Genomic DNA, 19,987 nt, shown 5'->3' on the forward strand with positions numbered 1-19,987 from the left:
ATTGCCTTCCAACCCATAACATAGTGTCTTCCGGCCCATAACATAAACATCATACATAACATAACAGAACATAGAACAACCATGCATATCGGGTCCACTGTGTGACTGGTCCGCCGTATCGGGCCTTCAGTCCACTGGGTCCATCCTACGAGTCTAGTCATGTCCTTCGAGTCTGCAGTGTGGTTGGTCCGCCCGCACCGGGCCTTCAACCCACCTGGTCCACTCTCTGAGTCTACAGTATGACTGGTCCGCCCGTATCGGGCCTTCAGTCGACCTGGTCCACTCTCCGAGCCTCGGCATGTCTGGTCCGCCCTCGTGGGGCCTACATCCTATCCAGACCGCTCGTTGGGCCTTCGGTATAACCGGTCCGCCCTGGGTATCTTGGCCTACAACACAAAGCAGGACCCGCCTCAACCCAACTCCAGTCCAAACAACCATGTGCACATAACATACAATCATATAACAGTTCATAGTCAACAAGCCGATCAAGCAGATCACATAACATATCATTACCCTAACCAGGATACCGACCTAACCAGTCACTAGCATAGCACCACCCTACATATCAGGAAACCGACCTTAACCAGGTCTCTAACATATACCATCCTAAATACCAGGATGCAGACATATCACAACAATAACATAACAACAAGTATCTGAATCTCAATCCGATAAAAGGCCGGCCTTGGTGCCTTAGACCCTGTCGATATAGTGAGGATAACTCACCTCGCGAATGTCGATACTATGAACCGAAGAAGCAGACTCTCGAATCACCAACTTACCGTAAATCCCAAACTAGCCATCATAACAAAATAAATATTAGGCCAATCATACATCCACTTATCGGGCCAAGACCAAAGTCCAAATCTAATACAAAGTCCAATATTGGCCCAATTTACCAAATTGGGCCCACCTCACCAAATGGGCCTAGATCCAATGACCATAACAATAATTGGGCCCAAAATACTTTATCTATAAATTCCCAGACTTGGCCCAATAACCAACTGCCCACAACCGGCCCAAACTCAAAGGCCCAAAATTAAAGTCCACACAGGGGGAGTACGATGGGCGTACCCACCTTGGTAAGCGGGGCGTACTCACTGAAACGCGACTGAGGATCAGGGCTTTGGCCCGCTACGCGGGGCGTAACTGCGATACTCATTAAGTCCTTCTAACCTCTTAATGGCTTAAGCTCTTAAGCCCAAACTTCAAATTCCTAGGCCAAATATGATTAGAATCCATAAAGTCTCAAACTTTATCACTTGGGACGTCCATAAGCTCTTAATCCAAGGTCTTAATCCATTAATACCTATATATCTCACACATGGAACAACTACAGCCCTTGGGACCTCGTTTTTCTTACTCAAGACCTCTCCAAAGGTCTGAAAGGACAAATAATCTTGACTAATTCGATACATGCAACAAGGTGAGGACTTTTGGGACAAGAATGGTGTCAAAGCTTCAAAATACATAGATCTACACAATATGAATGTTAAGGAAGAAGCTTTATACCTCAAACAAGCTCCAAAGGATGGTATCTCTTCAGATCTACAAGCTCCAATCGTTCCTCTTCTTCCTTGAAAACTTCTCTTTTCTCCTTCAAGTCTTTCTTTTGCCAAAATGAGCTTTCCAAGGTCAAACACACCCAACAATGGAGGAATACGAGTTTTCTAGGGTTTCTGAGGTTGAGGATGAGCTTAAGGAGGCTAAAGGGTGAACCAACATGTTCCTTATATAGTGGCTGACCCTAAATTAGGGTTTGGAGTTTCTGAGAGTACGCTGGGCGTACCTCCCTGGTACGCTGGGCGTACTCACCCGGCCACCCGCAAACTTCTCGCCCCTTTACGCTGGGCGTACGTCTAGCTTACGCTGGGTGTACCTGGCCAGACTTCATAACACATGCATGCATGGGACCTTTCCCACTTATTACCCAAGGAGCTATAACAATGATCAACTTCAAAACACCGCAACTTCTCTAATCTAAACCCGCTCCCAAATAACTTTACATTCATACGAGGTGACAAGAAGCCCAATGCTTCTAACAACATACACCAGCCCGAAACCTTCTCGGATAGAACCCATTTCCCGAAAAATGACCAAAATTACCTTCCTCTTAAATCTCAGGGACTCATAATTAAACACTTAAAGAACGGGGTGTTACATTATGTCTTTATTTTAGTATTCTAATTATTAGAAAATAAGAAGAAAAAAAACCCTACCTTATCCCTATTCCACCGCACCCCTCTCTCTTCATCTCGCTCTCTCTCTCTAACACACACACACACTAACGCACACACCTCCTTCTTCTATACATCATCTTCTCTAAATGTCACAAAACCAATGAACAAAAACTAGAATCAAGCCATAGAAACCCATTTTCTTCTTCTCCAACCAAGTTTACAAACCCACAGCTTGAAACCCCTTGAACTCAAAAGCAAAATGATTTCAATATATCTAATACAAAGATTCTAGAGAAACATAAGTCTCTCGTTGGAGCTCTTTTTTGTTGGTGCTCGATGGTTAGTGTTTCCTCCTAAAGTTCATTAGGTTCATTATAAAACCACAAAGAATGGGGGATGAGTTCAACAGACGAGCATAGACCCACATACACTTCTTTCAAAATTTCAGAGGATGAACAAACACACACACATAATTTCCTTCATCGTCATAGGTTCATTGGGATTTTCAAACCTAAAATTCAGTTTCAGGTGAGATAAGAGAGATCAGAGGCGACAACAGAAAGGGATAACGAGGGTTAGGATCTGTTGAACTCCCTGAAACCATCAAACTCTCTTTTCTTTCTTTTTCCCATTGTGACCTAGCCATTGATGAACTCTCTGTCTCTTTTCTTTTTTCTAATCGCAACCTCTAAATCAAAAACGAGTTATCACCTTTCTTTGATTTTCCGTTGTCTTGAAGATAAATAGGAAGAAGCTTGTCATGGGATCATGAACGGGGATAGGAGGTTGGTTGTTATTTTGTTCATCAATGGAGGGAAGGGGTGAGAAAAAGATGATGTGTGAGTGAACTTTTTTTTGTCTGAGAGAGAGAGAGAGAGACAATGGTGTGGGATTTTTTTTAAACTTTCTAATATTAGGGAAGCATAAAAGTTTCGATTTTGAACCAGTAGTGCAAATTGAAAAGATTTTGGACTCCATCCACATTTTTTTGGCTAAACACAAGGACCAAATTTGCATTTTAGTCTTTTATTAATAACAATTAAAGTCCATTTTCTCTGGTTAATTCATTAGGACCGGCTTTACCAAATATAATTACATGATACATATTTAATATTATATTATATTAAAAACATTGATCATTAATATTATTGGTTCGATTCGGTTCGGTTTTGAATGAAAACCATAACCGAACCATATATTTGGTTAATCAAAAATAGAAACTGCATTTGTAATATGGTTATTATTAAGTTGATTTTATTTAGTTTTTTTAGTTATTATGTCCACCCCTAGTTGCTAATAAGAACGATACTAAATTAAAGCTAGCAACAATCTTTTCTAAGGGTTTAGTTGCTAATAAGGACGATATTAAAGGGGTGTTTGGCTTATTTTTTTGGAAGGCCAAAAGTTATGTTTTTCTACTTTTCCAAAAAATCAATTTTTCTTATATCAAAAATCCAAAAATAACTTTTAAAATCTTTTACCAAACATCTTTTATATTTTATTTTTTCCAAAAAAAACTTTTACCTTTTAAAAAGATAAGTCAAAAACCCCCCAAAATTAAAAGCTAGCAACAATCTTTTCTAATCCTTGTTGAATTAGTAACATAACTCTATGTTTGATTTGTCTTGCACCACCATAAAACGCATTTACAAGATCTCATGAAGATCAACTTTGTGATTTCACTTTATCACTCCAATCTAGTTTATATAACGAGGACTATAATTCTGGCACGAAAACCACTATATGCCTCATCTTATAAAATACTTTTATAATGAGATTAATCTCCATGAAACACTTGATTAAAAAATAAAAATCGGTTAAGACAGACACCTTCTAAAAGTTTATAGAGTAATGATGTGTTTATAGATTGGTGGTGTTAGAAAATAAATAGGGGGTGTAATTGATATTAATAGTAATCCTAATGGAATATACTTGTGGCAATTTTTATCTATCGCGATTCGCGAGGGAGTTGTAAATTCTAATTACCAAAATAGAGAGAAGACGATGGCAGAAGCAAGAACATACGTGGATTCCGGCAATCTATCTCGGAAAGTAATCGCAATTGCCGCCGGAGAAGCTCACACTCTTGCTCTCACTGGTAATAAAATCTTATCCAGTACTTATCATCTATCAATTGGCACCACCACCACAATACAAAGTTTCGAGCTAATGTAAACTTTTCGGCTTTTTAATTTTGTTGTATGAAGCTGATGGTGATGTATATTCATGGGGCAGAGGAACCTTCGGCCGGCTCGGCAATGGTTCGGAGGTTGATCAGTTTTTTCCGGTGAAAATTGAATTCAATTTGACGGATAAGAGAGATAAGGTCAAAATTGTTGGAATATCGGCCGGTGCTTATCACAGTTTAGCTCTTGCTGGTAGTCTTTCCATTCATACTTTTTCCCCAAATGTATGTTAATCCAATTATGTTGTGGATTTCGATTAATCAAATTTACTAATTGCCCTAGATATTTTCCAAGATTCTGAAATTGGAGCATGAACATGTTTTCGTAATTTACTATGGTTGTTGCATCATCATTGCTACATGATGCCAACATTGTTACAATTTGCATATATGGTTTGCTTAAGTAGGATGCTGTAAAATACAAATATATGAAAGTGTATTGCTAGTTAATTGCATTTAACCCTAGAAAATAAGGTCATTGCAATATAATATCTGAAATCTAATATACAAATTCTGAAAACGTGGCCTAACATTTTCTTTCTCTAATTTTCCAATATTTATCTCAGATGATGGTTCAGTTTGGGGCTGGGGCTACAATGCTTGTATCCTTTCGAATTATGACATGACATGACATGACAGGTTTTGTTGTACTGTGTTTGATGTGACATTTGGATTAATGTGACAAAAATTGCAATTTTTCTTCTTTCACCCAAAAAGGTAGAACAAGATGGGACAGAAACTTGTTTTCGATGTCTCGTATGTGCAAAAGACGAGAATACCCTCCTCATCCTCATCACGAAAAATATTCCTAGAATGCTTTTCCAGTCATGTAAAAAATGGTCCAATGTAGATCATAGGACATATTAGTAAGTTATATCCTTGACAACGAGGCAGATGGTCAACTTGGTTTTGATGGAGAAAATTCTATTGTTCCAAGTTTGGTGAAGATGCCCATGACAGATGGATCGGTAACCGAGAATGAAAAGGAACTTAAGGTGTGGACTAAAATACCCTTCTCTTATTCCTATTTAATAAATTATGTCAGTAATTTACTTTTCTACCCAGATTTCTTCGGTAAAAGCAGGAGGCATGATGTCACTAGCAATTGATGACCTCGGGTCGCTTTGGATGTGGGGCAGCTGCCCGGAACGACAAACACCTACCCCAGTATCCATTAACTTCCCCGGTCACACTGTTGTGAAGGTTGCGTGTGGAAGCGAACACATCGTGGCATTAGCTAAAAATGAAGATGGTATTCTAGTATGCTATACATGGGGCAGTAACAATCACGGGCAGCTAGGCCTCGGGCACACGGAAACAAGCCCAAACCCTCAAATAGTCGAAAAGTTCTGCCCGGATTCTCCATTGGCACCTTACGAAATAGCATGTGGAGCATTTCATACTTGTGTACTCACTTATAGAAAGACCGAAAGCGTTACACAAAAAAGTGTATGTTGGACTTTCGGTCTTGGTGATAACGGGCAGCTCGGTCAGGGAACCACGAAAAGGTCAATGTACCCGGAAATGGTGATCGGGCTGCCCGAGAATTCTCGTTTTGTTTCGGTCGCGTGTGGTTTGTTCCACACGAGTCTAGTTTCATCATCGGGTGAAATTTGGTCGTGGGGTATGGAAAACGGGCTCGGGTTATGCCCGGAAGCTACTTTTACTGAATCCGACGGTGGAGATGCGCTCAGTCCTCGTTTGATCAACGGCCCGAGTTTCCCTGACCCGGTTCAAGTAGCTTGCGGGGCGGCCCATACTGTTCTTGTAGCCGAAAGTGGCTACAAGATTTGGTCATGGGGGCGAGGGAAAAATGGGATTCTTGGAAATGGTCATGAAAATGACCATTTTACCCCTAGGGTTGTCTCGTGGCCCCCACAAGGGCCACGAGACGAGGAGGAGACGGTGGTTAAGGATGATGGTGTGGAGAGATTAGGGGCGGTGATGGAAGAGATGGAGAGGGTTAAGTCTAGGGGTTTGGTGATGGAGCGTTATGCGGGTTTTTTATATGGTTTGCTATTTGGGAAGGTTTTTGAGGGAGATAAGGATATACCGATTTCGTTTAAGGATTTGGGGTCGTTTGATGTTGGGAAAGAGTGGGAGGACATGTTGGAATCGTGTGATAAAGGGAAGCTTGTGCGTTTGAAGATGTTTTATAGGAATATGCTTGAGGGTGTTGAAGATAAGATTATGAAGCATAAAGTTAAGGAGATGATTAAAGAGTATATCGGATCATCGGGGAGTAGTGGTAGGTAAATCTTGTGTGGATTTTTGCGGGTTTATGTATATTTTATACTTTTATCTATATTTCGATCTTTACAAGTAATTTCTAGTTAGAAGTGTTAAAGACCCTTCATTTCCAAAAAATATATATATGTTAAATGTATTATTTTACTTGCAATTTCTTAATGTCACACCGAATATCAAGTTTTCCTACCTTATATGGTTTTTTTTTTTTATCTCATGGCCAACTTCTAATGAAATGGTTTTTTTTTTTTTTTATGATTTATTACTGAATATCAAATTAAGTTATTCTATTTTAGACATTACAAACAACACATGGTTAAAGTTATAACCAATCTATAAAGATACGGTTGACATCAACACTACATGTTTTTACCATTTTACCCTTTCCTTCTTTTGTGGCTCAACACGAAATCATCATCATCTTCACTACTATCTTCCAAAATTCGTTTATTTGCTTTCGCATCCCCATTTTTTGAAACAGGTTGTGGCGGCGGCAGCGGCTTTTTTGAACTTTCGCCGCCTCTGTTTGGTGGTGAAAATGGTTGTGGCTTCTTTGAAGTCTCCGGTCTACTTGGCGGTGGTGGTGGCTGAGATTTCACCGGAGTTCCCATTCGTATTTCCTTTTGCCTCCTCTGCTTTTTCTCATATGCCTTTTTTGCCCTTTCGGGTGACAACATCCCATGTTCCATCATCCTGCATATCCCAGATGCAATAAATAAATCATGGTGACTGTTTCATGAAAACTGTTTGTTGATTGTTAAAAGGGTAAAATGGTCATTTATTCGGTTTATTAAATCCAAAGAAAAACGTCTTCATATCATTTATCCATACATATGAATCTAATAGGGACATATTGGATATAATTTAGTTGAACCTCATTAAAAATATAAACAAGAATTAGAAGCACAGATAAAAGAAGTGGATTGAGGAATTATTCAAGAATAACAATTTATTATATGCTTAAAGTAGAAAGTATTTATGAACAGAACTCACCAAAACTCTGCCATTTCGCTTGAAGGTATTTGTTTAGACAATGACTCATAAAAGATCCTTAGAGGTTCTCGCTGTTGAACATCAAGTATTACAATAATCATAACAGAATAAAACATTTGTAGTGTTTAACAAATGATTTGTATTATGAAAATGATGAAAACAAGAAAAGTTTGTGTACCTCTTCTGGAACATCGTACTTTTGGCCAGGCAAGGAGTAAACTTTCTTCTCTCTTGATTTAACTGTCTTTGTAGTTGTTTTGGTCTTTGAAGAACTCAAAATTGATTTTCCTTTAGCCTTCAGAATGACAAGAGGACAGAGTCAATCAACATGCAAAAGAAAAAATTCAAAGCTATGGAGATATTAATCGAGTAAAATAACCCAAAATCCAGACTGTAACATACAAAAAACCAAGATCCACTATGATTTGGATGTGAATTTTCAAGTTGAGCATTGGAAATTGAAGAACCAGCATCAGATAGTTTGATAATAAGTTAATTTAGGTGAGGTTACGTATCTGGATAATCGGTTTTCATAATCTGTTTACCAAACATTCAGCCGACAACAATTAGTTCTTAAATTATTCTCCACATATGTTAATTCGACCACAATTGTTAAGATTTGTTGTTGAAGATTAATCAGATCAGGATAACAAAACATTCTTATCCTTTTATTTCTTTATTTGCGAGATGAAGGGAATCAAATTGGGGTCGACGTTTTTGATAGAATCGGCAGATTTAAAATTGCAATTCGATCGAGTCTACTAACGATAACATAAATTGTTTGATTAATTTCAATTTCAAACATCCAATTAGCCCAGTAATAGATTATTATTCACTTCTAGGTACAGCTCAACCGACGATAAACAAAACCTAATCAGAATCATATAACAACAAAGAATTTTACCTCAATTTTAGAAACATTTGATGTGGTTGTGGTTGTGGTTGTGGACGAAAATTTATGCTTTGAATCAATCGATTGCTTGGTTGAGCTTCCACTAACAACTTTGTTCTTGATAACAGATGGATCGAATTTAGTTTTAGCTGATGATCCATCTCGAATTCCGCTACTGGATTTCATCTTAACCAGATTATAGTTTCTTTCTGCGGACATTTTGATCGGAAATTAACCTCTTCTGACCTGATCAAAACCTCAACTTCGCTGTGGTCTGGATCGTTAAATTATTGAATGCGAGATCTCGTTCTCTGTCTCTCTCTCATGCTATTTTGATGTGTATAATCTGATCGTTTAGAAGTTACGAACCTGTGGAGAGAAAGGGTGGTGGGGTGTTGATAGAAAGGTGAAAAAGGTGATTCGATGAAGATCTGTCTAGTTTTTACCACTTCGGTTGTTTTTCTTTTTAAAGAAAATCCAAAAAAACAAAAAAAAAAAAAAAAAAATCTTTATATTTTGGTTTTATAAAAAAAGTTATTTATTTATTTATTTATTTTCAAATTGACTATTAAAACCGACAAACCCTTGCAAAATAATCCTTGTAACTCGTTAGTGCCGGTTTTAAGGGTTAAAAAAAAATCGTAAATGAGGTTAAAGTTCAGGGATTATTTGGAGATTTTTTTGTATATACTATATTTATTTGAAGAAAACTTATATTTATTTATAAAAAATTCAAAATAATAATAATTTTTATTAAAAAAACACAATAATTATAATTTATATATCATTTTTAGAATTTTTTTTGTGATTTTCTTTAATAAATATTATTACTACAATCATAAAGATACCACTTATATCTTATATAACTTACGAGGACTTTGTTGATTTGTTGCAAGAAGTGTATTTCTAGGCTAAATGTTACTTTATTGTTTTAGGTTTTGGGTGTAAAACATTTATCATAAAACTACAACTTACAGAAGATCCTTTTACAATCCAACGACAACTCAGAAAATAAAAATTTATAAGAGGTTGTTATTCCTATATAGAGCTTCATTATATATGTTTTTTCTTTTTTAAAGAGATTCATTATACATGTTATGTAACCTAGAAACGCATTTGTCAAAAAAATACATTTCAACTTTTTTTATCAGGTTTTGCACATTCTTAACTGGTTACCATTGCCATAAAATCCCTCATTTACACATCACCACCACTACCCTTTTGCCAACAACACCATCTTCACCATAAAACATCGGTAGCCCCTATCAGCACCATCTATGACCTACCTTCTTATTCTTCATCTCCGACACACCACCGTCACCATCGTTCACCAACTGTTCTTTCTCTTTACAACCTGATAAAAAGCCCAAAATGACAAAACTTTACCTAAATGTGAGACGTATATGAACACAAAGTTGGGCTTAGAACATAACCTCACATTTCATGTAAATATGAAGGCTTTTATGACAATAACTTTAATATAAGAGGTACAATAATTATAAAAACACATGTTAAATGCAATTAAATGGAATTTTGTTGATTTATCGGAAGGAGTGCATTTCTAAGTCACATATATCATGGAGCTCTATTTTAGAATTGTATTTAGATTATATCTTTATAAGTATAGTAATGATATTTATTAAAAAGAATCACAAAAAATCCCAAAAAATGATATATAAATTATCATTATTGTGTTTTTTAATAATAAAAAATATATGAGTTTTTTTAGTGAAAAGGATGTAGATGGTATCTTGATTTTATGTTTTTAATAAATAAATAAAAGATTTCTTCAAATAAATTTAGTATATATAAAAAGGAAAATCTCTAGAAAAGTTTTTAAACTTTAACCTTAATGAAAAGTCGTCTTTTTTTTTTCTTTTTTTTTTATTTTATAATTTAACCCTTAAAACTAACGCTAACCAATAACAATGGTTGTTTTGCAAGTGTTTATCGGTTTCAAAGGTTAAAAAAAGTAAGGGGTGTAGGGTTGACTTTTTTTTGTCAATAGAGCCAAAGTATAATAAGTTTTTTTTTTTAAGATTTCCTAATGAAATACCACAACAGTCACTAAGGTAGTGTTTGTTTTTTGTCTGCAGATCTGCGAGACGTCTTCTGTCTGCGCCGCGCAAACCACGCGCAGACATTAGTCTTCGCAGACTGTTTGTTTTTTTGAAGACTGCAGACCTAAAAATGTCTGCGCGCCCTCTTCTTGGCGCAGATGTGGACCAGAGTCTTCTAACATCTTCAGACATCTTCTAGCTTAAAAAAACATATATATCTTTATTTTTTTAAGTTTTTTTTTTTAATTTATATTTTTTCCAACTTTATTAATGATAAACAATATGAAAAAAAAATTACAAAACTTAAAAAAAAAAACATTTGACGATACAAACATGATATTTTTAACAAATTTATAAATAAAAATTTATTATAATAATAGTCGTTGAAGTTGTTTATATAAATATGAAAAAAAAAATCATAATATATTCTTATATTTTTTTGCCAAAATTTTGTAAAACTTTATTTAATAGAGTATCATCAATTTCTTGAGAAAATATTTATCGTACGTTTTTAATAGATTTATTTGAAAAAAATCGAAGTTTATTTCCATCTATTTATGTATCAAATTCTTTGATCACTAATTATAATGTTTAGTTATAACTTTGCAATCAAAGTTGTTGGTTTTTATCAAATATGTATATGAATTAATACCATTTTTATTTTTATTTTTTATATAATAATACATAAAAGTTTGATCTAGATTCGTTATATATTTATAATAAAGTCGTAAAAATATATAAAAAATTCGCTTTGAAGTTTTAAAAAATCAGTTTATTTAGATTTCAGTTTATTTTAATAGCCCGCAGATGTTAAAAAAACAAACAGTCTTCTTTTTTTAGACTGCAGATGTTTGGTCCACCTCTTCTACTGCAGAGGTCTACAGATGTGATCCGCAGACTGCAGACATTTTGCCTCAGAAAAAACAAATAACACCTAAGTTTACATGAAAATTCGATTTTGACACTTTTTTTTTGTCTCAAATTAGACACTGCAATCTCAATTTGTTATAATTCTGACCACTTGACCGTTCAACCTAGTTGTCTACTGATTTGGCATGATGACGTGTCAGTTATGATGACGTGACACTCTGGCATGACATGCGGACGTGTCGAAATTGAAAAATATACACAAAAGATTATAAGTTTTCACTAATGCTAGCAAAAATCAACACAACCCGTCTAACTCATTTAATTAAATAGGTTGGGTTGGGTAAAAATTATCAACCCGTTTTCAATCCACCAACTCATTTAACTTTAATTTATATTTAATTTAATAATTATTTAAATATTATCATGTATTAATTTAAGTACTAGTCACTCTAAAAAATCACTTAGAAATTACATATATTTAATATTATTTGAAGAATTTCTTTGTATACGTGACTTGAGATTATCCTTTTATCATACTTTGGAATTTTATTTATATGTATAACTAATTTAAATGGTGTAATCTTTAGTTAATTAATTAATTTATTTTTATTTTAAATGGATCAATCCAAAATTAACCAATTTATTTAATAAGATGGCTTAGGAACTATATAAACGGGTTAACTTGGTGACAACCTATTTATTTGAAAGGTTTGTTTGGGTTGGAAATATCAACCTATTTAAATAAATAGGTTTGGTTGGGTTGAAATTTTCAAATCAATTAATAAATTGGCTGAATCCGAATCCAACCCAGATCGATTATTGCCAACTCTAGTTTTCACTTTTTAAAATTTGACACTGAGTTTTTTTTTCAGTTTTGAAAAAAATTACACAAATAATTGAACATTTCAAAAAAATCACACTAAATCGATCATCATTTTTACCAATTTTGTTCACTATTGACCATTTTTCATTTTAAACCATATAAATAAGTTTTTCTCATTTAAAATCGTATAAATACATTTTTCTTATTTAAAAAACCATATTTTTTTGTATAAATACAAGGGTTTTTACATTCAAATCATTATTTTATGTTTAAATATATATTAGTTATATTGTAATCGTATTTTTAATTAAATACACAACTTTAAAATAAGTTTGGCTATGTGAAATGCATAGTCAGATAAGCCAATGATCTTAGGAACACGAAGGTCTGGGAGTCACTTTAATTAAATACACAATAATTTTTTTTTCATATGAACTCAGATTTTAACGATCTTTATATCCCCGCATTTTTATTTGAGTCGATACAACTTTCATTTAGATTACTCCTGTTAAAAAATAATTTATTTTTACTTATGATCTATAAATTCATGTGTTCTTTGTAAATGTATGTATTAACATTTTTTTTATCAACAGTCCAACAAATCATGAATATCGTGCGATATGAATATCGTAAGTAAAAATATATTATTTTAGATTATTCCAATTATTATCGTTAAAAAGTAATATATTTTTACTTGTATTTTTATACAAAAATGTCCATACATATATTCATAAAGTACATATATTCATAAAGAACGTGAGGATATAAAATTCATAAGTAAAAATATATTAGTTTTTTAATAGAGATAATCTAAACGAAAATTATAGTAAACTTAAATACAAACGTATGAATATAAAAATCGTTAAAATCTAAGATCGTATAAAAAAGTTACAACGTTTGAAACATAAAGCTTAAACCAAACCACAAGACCTAAGTAACCAAACAGACGAAACTGAGACGGCCATTAGTATCAACATTCTTGAACTCCTCATTATTGATTGTTGATGGAAAAATATGATCATAAGAACTCACTGAATGTATACAATATAAATATGTTGAATGGATAAAAGTAGACGGACAAAAAATCTAACTAAGTATATATACAAATCGAAACACATTTTTAAATCATTATCTCTTTTCTTTTACACATTTGGTCCACAAATTCGTTTTTACAATCTACCCGTATCTTTTTCACTCAACTTTGTTTTTATATATTTTAATCTTTAATTGTTTTTATAAATTTTGTTCACTCGTTTTTATAGATTTTTCCCATCTTGTTTTTCAACTTATGTTTTTTAAAAATTTAGTAATGTTTTTTTAAGTCTCTGCGCTTAGAGCAACTTATTTTACTTCTTTTTTTACACTTTGTTTTTTATAAACTTGTTTTGAACAATTTTAATATAAATTAATGAACCACTCTTACATTCCAACTCTTTTTATTAGTTACTTTTTAGAAAAATACTTTTTCTCAATTTGCACATCTTTTACAACATTTTTCAACGAATTTATTTTCATAAAATTACTTTCAACTTCTTTCACATTTGTCATTTCTATGCATGTTTTATTTTTTAAATTTTCCCATTTCACAAACCACTGAAACTAGGAACAATCTGTTTTGTTATTTTTCAGAGACCAAAAGTGCATTCTTATTTCTAATTAAAACATAATCCTACTGTTACGAATTACATATTCACAAAATTTCTTTGCAATTGCGTGGTCCTTTCTCAAACATTTATCACCGAATAACCACTCACTCACGTTACAAAATGCATGGGCCCCCATTTCATATTTTAAATATTTGTTCAGAATACCACTCATTTAGGGGATATGAATGAGCTTTTACGCCTAACACCATTAAATTAAAATATTAGGATGTTAATAACGTTGATATTTTTTTATATTGGTCACAACAGAACTCACTAACCTATCTACTTGTCGCCTGCTTCTATGGGTGTAAACGAGCTTGAACTACATGTGAGCTACTCGGGATTGGCTCATTAAAAGCTCGGCTCGAGCAAGCCAGGCTCATTTATTAAACCAGCTAAATCCCGAGCTCGAGATCGGCTCGGCTCAGCTTGTTTACACCGCTTCACTAGATTTGCTTCACTATTCAACTTTATAGTTACAGACGAATAAAAAAATCAAACCCTAATTTCACCAGTTGACTATAAAATGGGTTACAACAATTTTTAAAGGTTGTAAAAAAAGAAAGACAGGAAATTCACCTGTGCTGCTTGTGTTTTTACTTTGTACACGTGGCCAGCCAACTTCACAAGCAACTGCAATATTGTGTCATATTTTACCATATGATCATTGATCATGATCATGATATGATATAACCATTCGCTTTTTTTTTTTGTGCTTCATTCAACGAATTTCATTCATGATCAACACAGATTTTAAAGCTTTCCATTGATTCAGCAGTAGGAGTAATTAAAACGATATATAACCAAATCTTCCAACCCTTTGCCTTGCATTCTGCTACTTCTACTTAAGTATTAAAAAAAATATCAGCATCACAATTGCTTGATTATATGCATATCATATATTCCAAATTATTTAATTGCCAAATAAGAAATTACCTTAAAATCTCGCATCACAATTGCTTTCCAACAAACCCACAACCATAAATGTACAAAATCCACCATCTTGCACCAAAATCCATTTAACATGTATTTTATACAACAAGCTGAATAATAAAGATAATACAAAATCATAAGCATTTTATCATTAAAAAAAAGGTAATAATAATAAATAACCATTTGGTCAAAGTTTCAAAAACTTTAAGTACCTGATACGGGTTAGGGCATACACATTCGCAACAACTCTGGTACCTATGTTAAAACTCACACAATAAACATCAAGAGACTCTGATTTAAATAAAAAAAAATAAAAATATAAAGAAACTTGATCCTGAATATAAATGAAACGCCAACAAATACAAAGGCAACCAAAATATCTACTTTAATAGAAGGAAAAAAAAATTATAAAATGCTATACAACAATATCCAGATGTGAGTAAACAAAAAAAAAAAGAAAAAAAAAAACTAATAAACTATTTATCATATTCATAACAATCAAACCTTAAACTGGAACAAGAAATTACATGTGAAGTGATCCTGAGCAGATGCATCCAAATTCCAAGCAATTAACTTTTTTTTTTTTTAAATTTCCAATTCAAGTAAAATCCAGATCCTGTTCTCGTTACCGATTACGGTGTAAGGATCGGATCCAACTAGTCGACCCGCGGGTCGTTTTTGTCGGGTCAATTGGTTCATCCGGTTTAACAAAGTTGCCACCCATTGAGAATGAGGTAGACGCCTTTGGTGTAGGACTGGTCAACTGCAAAAGTCAACAAAGGGCAAAATCGTCATTCGACCACAATACATGAAAACCAAAAAAAAGGAGATTCCGTGTATTTAATTAAGGAGACTCACGTGTTTCCCGAGTGAAATATTTTCATTAGGACGAGTCATCATCATATTGCTTGATCTTCTGCGATCTGTTGCTCCAATTTGATAGGAATCATCATTTACCCCTAACATTAAAAAAAAAATAAATTAAAAATTATTTAATTATAAGCAAAGTTTATCTGTTTATTAACTACCATTTCCCTACTTTTTTTACATTAAACGACGTTTATGCCCCTATAGAAATTGTGGATCGTTGCTACGCTAATTGTTATACACTAGTTGTCACACGATGTTTACTACAAAATTCTTGTTAAATTCTCTAGACAATGGAATCAATTTGTAACAAAAAAATACATGAAAATTACATTTTAATGAAATTTCCTAAATACCTTGGCGCTTATTTGAATGAACTGGCATTGGTCTGTTAATCACACCAGGAACTGCTCGACTCTGACATTATTAATCACATTATAAATCAATAAATAATTATTCAATATTCATAAAAGTGAATGGAAATGCTATTAGAATTGTAAAGAACAAAAGGTAATGAAAACACTAACAGTTGAATGATTCTGTGGTTTATTCTTTTCTGATTGCTGATGCTTTAAGATTGTCCAATCGAATACGTAATCAAAATCAAATCCTGAAATATCAAGATTTAAACATCAGATACAATGTTATACAGATTTTATAAATGTGGTTAAATTTATATAATATTGTATTATATAAATAAAGGGTATACCTTCTCGCGTAAATAAGTCACGAAAAAGGCGCTTCAAGAATCCATAATCAGGTCTTTGATCAAATGTTAAAGATCTGCAATATTGGAAGTAAGAGGCAAACTCCACATGATGATTCTTGCATAAAACCTGCCAAATAAATTGAAAATGATTTTCATAGTCCACTAAAACAATTTAAATATGACTGTTATTTTAGCAGTAAAAAAGAAAGTTATATTTTGTATATTGTTTCATGAATACCTCAATAGGAGTCGATACTTTCTTTTCACATATTTTGTCATATTTTTGCTTCTTTGTTGCACCTTTTAGTCCCTGCCATGGAAGACTGCAAAAATAATAATAATAATAAAAAACAAAAAACAAAAAACTCTAATTTTTTTTAGATTTCACAACATAGGCATTTAATCACATACCTTCCTCTCAAAAAGTACAAGAAAACATAGCCCAGAGACTCCAAGTCATCACGCCGACTTTGTTCTGAATTTATAAAAAAAAAAAAAATTGTATAAGAGAAAATGCAAATATAAAATATAAAAATATGAGATTGTAAAAAGAATTTATGCACGAATATTTGCATACCAATTCCCAAATGGGTATTACAGCTAGCATAACGTGCAGTTCCTGTCAAGTTTTTGTTTGCTCTGTATAGATATATGGTAAGAAAATATATAAGAACCAATAAAATATAATAAAAAATTACAAATTTAAGGATATGAAGACAATAATAATAAAAGACAATCATTACTTGTAAGGAATATGGCAACTTGTGGTGGGATCACGGTATCTTTTAGCAAGTCCAAAGTCAATAACATAGACCTGATAAAAACAATTGGTGAAGTTAGTAGATAGTCTATAAGCATACATCATAATATTCACTCTATAAAAGGTTTATACTTTATTCTGAAATTTAGAAAACCCAAAAAAAGATGTTGTATTTAGGATATATATATATATATATATATATATATATATATATATATATATATATATAATGACAGTTGAAATTACCTGATTTGCTTTCCTGCCTAGACCCATGAGAAAATTATCTGGTTTCAAGTCTCTATGCAGAAATCCTTTAGCATGCATCAGTTCTATTCTTGTAAGCTGTAAAAAGAATATAGAAAACTAAAATTTAGAACTGCAATGACTGGTGTAGACTATTTGTTATCCGAAAGTTATGGATGAAAGGCAATTAAAGCATATGTTTAAAGATTTTACCATTTGATCAGCTAACATTAAAACTGTTTTCAATGAGAATTTTCTTCCACAATAAACAAATAGATCCTCAAGACTAGGCCCAAGAAGGTCAAGAACAAGCACATTGTCCTCAACATCAACCCCAGACCAATGGATGCTAGCAATTCCAACTGTAGGATATGAAAGTAAGAATTAGAATTGGAGAACATGTTGAATATAAGTATTTGTGCTTCAGCAAAGCAAATGTTGAATTAACTTACCTATTCCCTGGAGATAATTGTATAGCTTGGCTTCATAAAGCAATTGTGGGTGCTTGGTTTGCCTATTTTCCTAGTAAAATTTGATTGCTCATTAGCTAAATGCTGATTAGCAAATATTTTTGAAAAGTATGAAGAAGAATATATGTGGGCTATTGAGCATATTAGGTTTATTGATACAAGTTTAAATCACAAAGGCATCTTCACTATGTATGGATCTTATCCACCTACTAGCAGATATCAAGTGACAAAGAATGAGAGAACCACAATGAAATTTGAAAGCGACACTATTCCACATGATGCCATACTGTGCAGAAATGTAGTTTCTGAATGACATGCCATCACGCTTCCATAGAAAAGATGTGCATGGTGGCTTTTATATCAGCAATACTAGACAACACATCCTATTGTCTTTTACCCTCTTCATCACACTATCGCATATATACCAACAAAAGTTCAGTTCAACTCCTCAGTGTCAGTAGCCTTTTCTGTTTGGTTAGTAATCGAAGTATCACATGGCTATAATACCAATTGTTAGATCTCCCCAAAAGCTAGAATGATGAAAGGGTGTGCCAAAATCATTACAAACCATGAATGATGAAACCACTCAAGTATAGCATTCTAGCCACACAAATGAGAAATCCACTGTGTGCAAAGTGAGCTTCTTCTCTATCAAACAAAGTAGATCCATATCATCCAGAAATCGAGCAGTATACTCTTCCATTAGAGATCAGACAAAGGTATTTATTCATCCATCCTTGTTTGCGGTCTACCCATACCGAAATCGGATCGGTTCTAGTTGATTCATTAAACCCGTTTCACAAAAATAGAAAACTACATACATAACTCGCTACAAATCGGAAAAAGCATACACTAATAGAAAAACTTTGAACAATCAAAACAAACACGGATGAACGCATACTTCAAATCTAAAACTGAATCTTACCATTTTTACAGCAACAATTTCATGTGTATCCACATGCGTAGCTGAAAACACAAATTTGAAGTGGTGAGAAGCAGTACAAAACATGAACATAAATGAAGTCTCGTTTCTAGACTAAGATTTGAGATGGAAAAGGGAGAGACCGAGAAAGATTTCACCGAATGATCCGCTTCCAATTTTGCGACCTAACTTGTACTTATCTCCGACGATCCTCTCCATGGATCTCTGGTGCCGATTTCAAGCTCCTTTGAAGGAGTTACAGATTCGATGAAAAAGGATCAAGGGAGTGCGACAGGTAGGGTTTTTTGTGATTCGTGAAGGGAGAAGATTCGTGGTTTCGATACGTTCGAGATGGCCTCGCTGGCATCGAATATTTGCCACGTCACTGATTTGCTACCATAATGACTGGGTGAGTCCTCGGGCTCCCTCTTGCCATATCACCACGTTTGCTTACGCCGTCAGTGACACCGTAGACGTAACCCAAATCACCAATTTGGGCCTTTGAATAAATTTTTGGCAGAAAAAAAAATTATTATTATTATATATCGATATCGATATTATTCGCTTTTCCTAAATAATATTAAGAGTAAGTTATGATGTTCAAACGAAAATCGTGGATTGGTTCCTAAAAGATTTTGTTGTCAATTCCATCTTTGTAGTTTCAGTTTGTTTTGAATCAAATGGACGTTAGTTTGTTTCTTTCATTTCTTATTTATTTCATTAATACTTGTTATTTTCTTTTTATACAATATTGGAAAACTTTCTCACTAATATTGTATTTATGGGAATAAGGTCTTATGACTTGTCAAATATGTAACTTTTTTGTTTGGAGACCTCGGGAAAAAAGCACAAGACATATTTGATTATCTTCGTACAGATGAATATCTTAGATAAAACGATGGAAACACAAGAATAAAAGTTAAAACTTACTGATTGTTTTTGGCCTGTGTTGATTAAAACATGTGTTTGATTGTTTTAAAACATGTTTTTTTTTTAACATTGTGTTATATATTGATTAAAACATCTTTGTGATTGTTTTGGAACATTGTTTTTATTTATTAAAACATGTTGTTGGTTATTTTGGACATTATCTTGCATATTAAAATATGTTAATTTTTTTTTATCTATTAACCAATTACAAAACTATAAAACATATCATTTTTCACTTCTCTTTAATTTCTTTTCAT

At 33.3% G+C, this 19,987-nt stretch overlaps 3 protein-coding genes across 8 annotated transcripts; 1 reads left to right on the forward strand and 2 right to left on the reverse strand.

Moving 5' to 3' along the window:
• Positions 1-4,075: 4,075 nt before the first annotated feature.
• LOC145048717 (ultraviolet-B receptor UVR8-like) lies at positions 4,076-6,766 on the forward strand. Its single transcript, XM_078997307.1, has 5 exons — positions 4,076-4,278; positions 4,388-4,558; positions 4,932-4,967; positions 5,260-5,360; positions 5,431-6,766. The coding sequence occupies exons 1-5, from the start codon at positions 4,185-4,187 to the stop codon at positions 6,619-6,621; spliced, it is 1,593 nt and encodes a 530-aa protein (XP_078853433.1). The 5' UTR covers positions 4,076-4,184; the 3' UTR covers positions 6,622-6,766.
• Positions 6,767-6,837: 71 nt separating this feature from the next.
• LOC145048718 (uncharacterized) lies at positions 6,838-8,911 on the reverse strand. The gene is made up of 4 exons (XM_078997308.1): positions 8,510-8,911; positions 7,784-7,900; positions 7,606-7,676; positions 6,838-7,305 (listed from the first exon to the last, which is right to left on the reverse strand). Exons 1-4 carry the CDS (start codon positions 8,714-8,716, stop codon positions 6,990-6,992), a joined length of 711 nt encoding a protein of 236 aa, XP_078853434.1. The 5' UTR covers positions 8,717-8,911; the 3' UTR covers positions 6,838-6,989.
• Positions 8,912-14,087: 5,176 nt separating this feature from the next.
• On the reverse strand, positions 14,088-19,179 carry LOC145044962 (casein kinase 1-like protein 3). 6 transcript variants are annotated; one of them, XM_078993325.1, is made up of 17 exons: positions 18,944-19,179; positions 18,804-18,844; positions 17,861-17,930; positions 17,622-17,770; positions 17,412-17,507; positions 17,149-17,219; positions 16,983-17,044; positions 16,817-16,880; positions 16,644-16,728; positions 16,406-16,532; positions 16,224-16,306; positions 16,053-16,113; positions 15,688-15,788; positions 15,357-15,592; positions 15,042-15,084; positions 14,833-14,898; positions 14,088-14,737 (listed from the first exon to the last, which is right to left on the reverse strand). In XM_078993325.1, the coding sequence occupies exons 1-14, from the start codon at positions 19,017-19,019 to the stop codon at positions 15,455-15,457; spliced, it is 1,224 nt and encodes a 407-aa protein (XP_078849451.1). In that variant the 5' UTR covers positions 19,020-19,179; the 3' UTR covers positions 14,088-14,737; positions 14,833-14,898; positions 15,042-15,084; positions 15,357-15,454. The 6 variants fall into 6 exon arrangements, with proteins under 6 accessions (XP_078849451.1, XP_078849450.1, XP_078849448.1 ...); XM_078993324.1 differs by having other exon boundaries at positions 14,088-14,740; XM_078993322.1 differs by having other exon boundaries at positions 14,833-14,939.
• Between the last annotated feature and the right edge of the window lie 808 nt (positions 19,180-19,987).

Source organism: Lactuca saligna, chromosome 5, assembly GCF_052625555.1.
Source record: "Lactuca saligna cultivar CGN05327 chromosome 5, ASM5262555v1, whole genome shotgun sequence".
Lineage (NCBI taxonomy): Eukaryota > Viridiplantae > Streptophyta > Magnoliopsida > Asterales > Asteraceae > Lactuca > Lactuca saligna.

Bases quoted from the DNA above. Each gene is read 5' to 3' on its own strand.
- LOC145044962 (XM_078993325.1), bottom strand. From the start codon at position 19,019: ATGGAGAGGATCGTCGGAGATAAGTACAAGTTAGGTCGCAAAATTGGA. The intron at 16,881-16,982 runs GTATGCAAATAT...TTATAAATTCAG, and splicing joins TAATACCCATTTGGGAATTG to AACAAAGTCGGCGTGATGAC. The intron at 16,533-16,643 runs GTATTCATGAAA...TTTATTTGGCAG, and splicing joins AAGTATCGACTCCTATTGAG to GTTTTATGCAAGAATCATCA.
- LOC145048717 (XM_078997307.1), top strand. From the start codon at position 4,185: ATGGCAGAAGCAAGAACATACGTGGATTCCGGCAATCTATCTCGGAAA. The intron at 4,279-4,387 runs GTAATAAAATCT...TGTTGTATGAAG, and splicing joins TCACACTCTTGCTCTCACTG to CTGATGGTGATGTATATTCA. The intron at 5,361-5,430 runs GTGTGGACTAAA...TTTTCTACCCAG, and splicing joins AGAATGAAAAGGAACTTAAG to ATTTCTTCGGTAAAAGCAGG.
- LOC145048718 (XM_078997308.1), bottom strand. From the start codon at position 8,716: ATGTCCGCAGAAAGAAACTATAATCTGGTTAAGATGAAATCCAGTAGC. The intron at 7,677-7,783 runs GTACACAAACTT...GATGTTCAACAG, and splicing joins AGTACGATGTTCCAGAAGAG to CGAGAACCTCTAAGGATCTT. The intron at 7,306-7,605 runs GTGAGTTCTGTT...TGGGATATGCAG, and splicing joins AGCGAAATGGCAGAGTTTTG to GATGATGGAACATGGGATGT.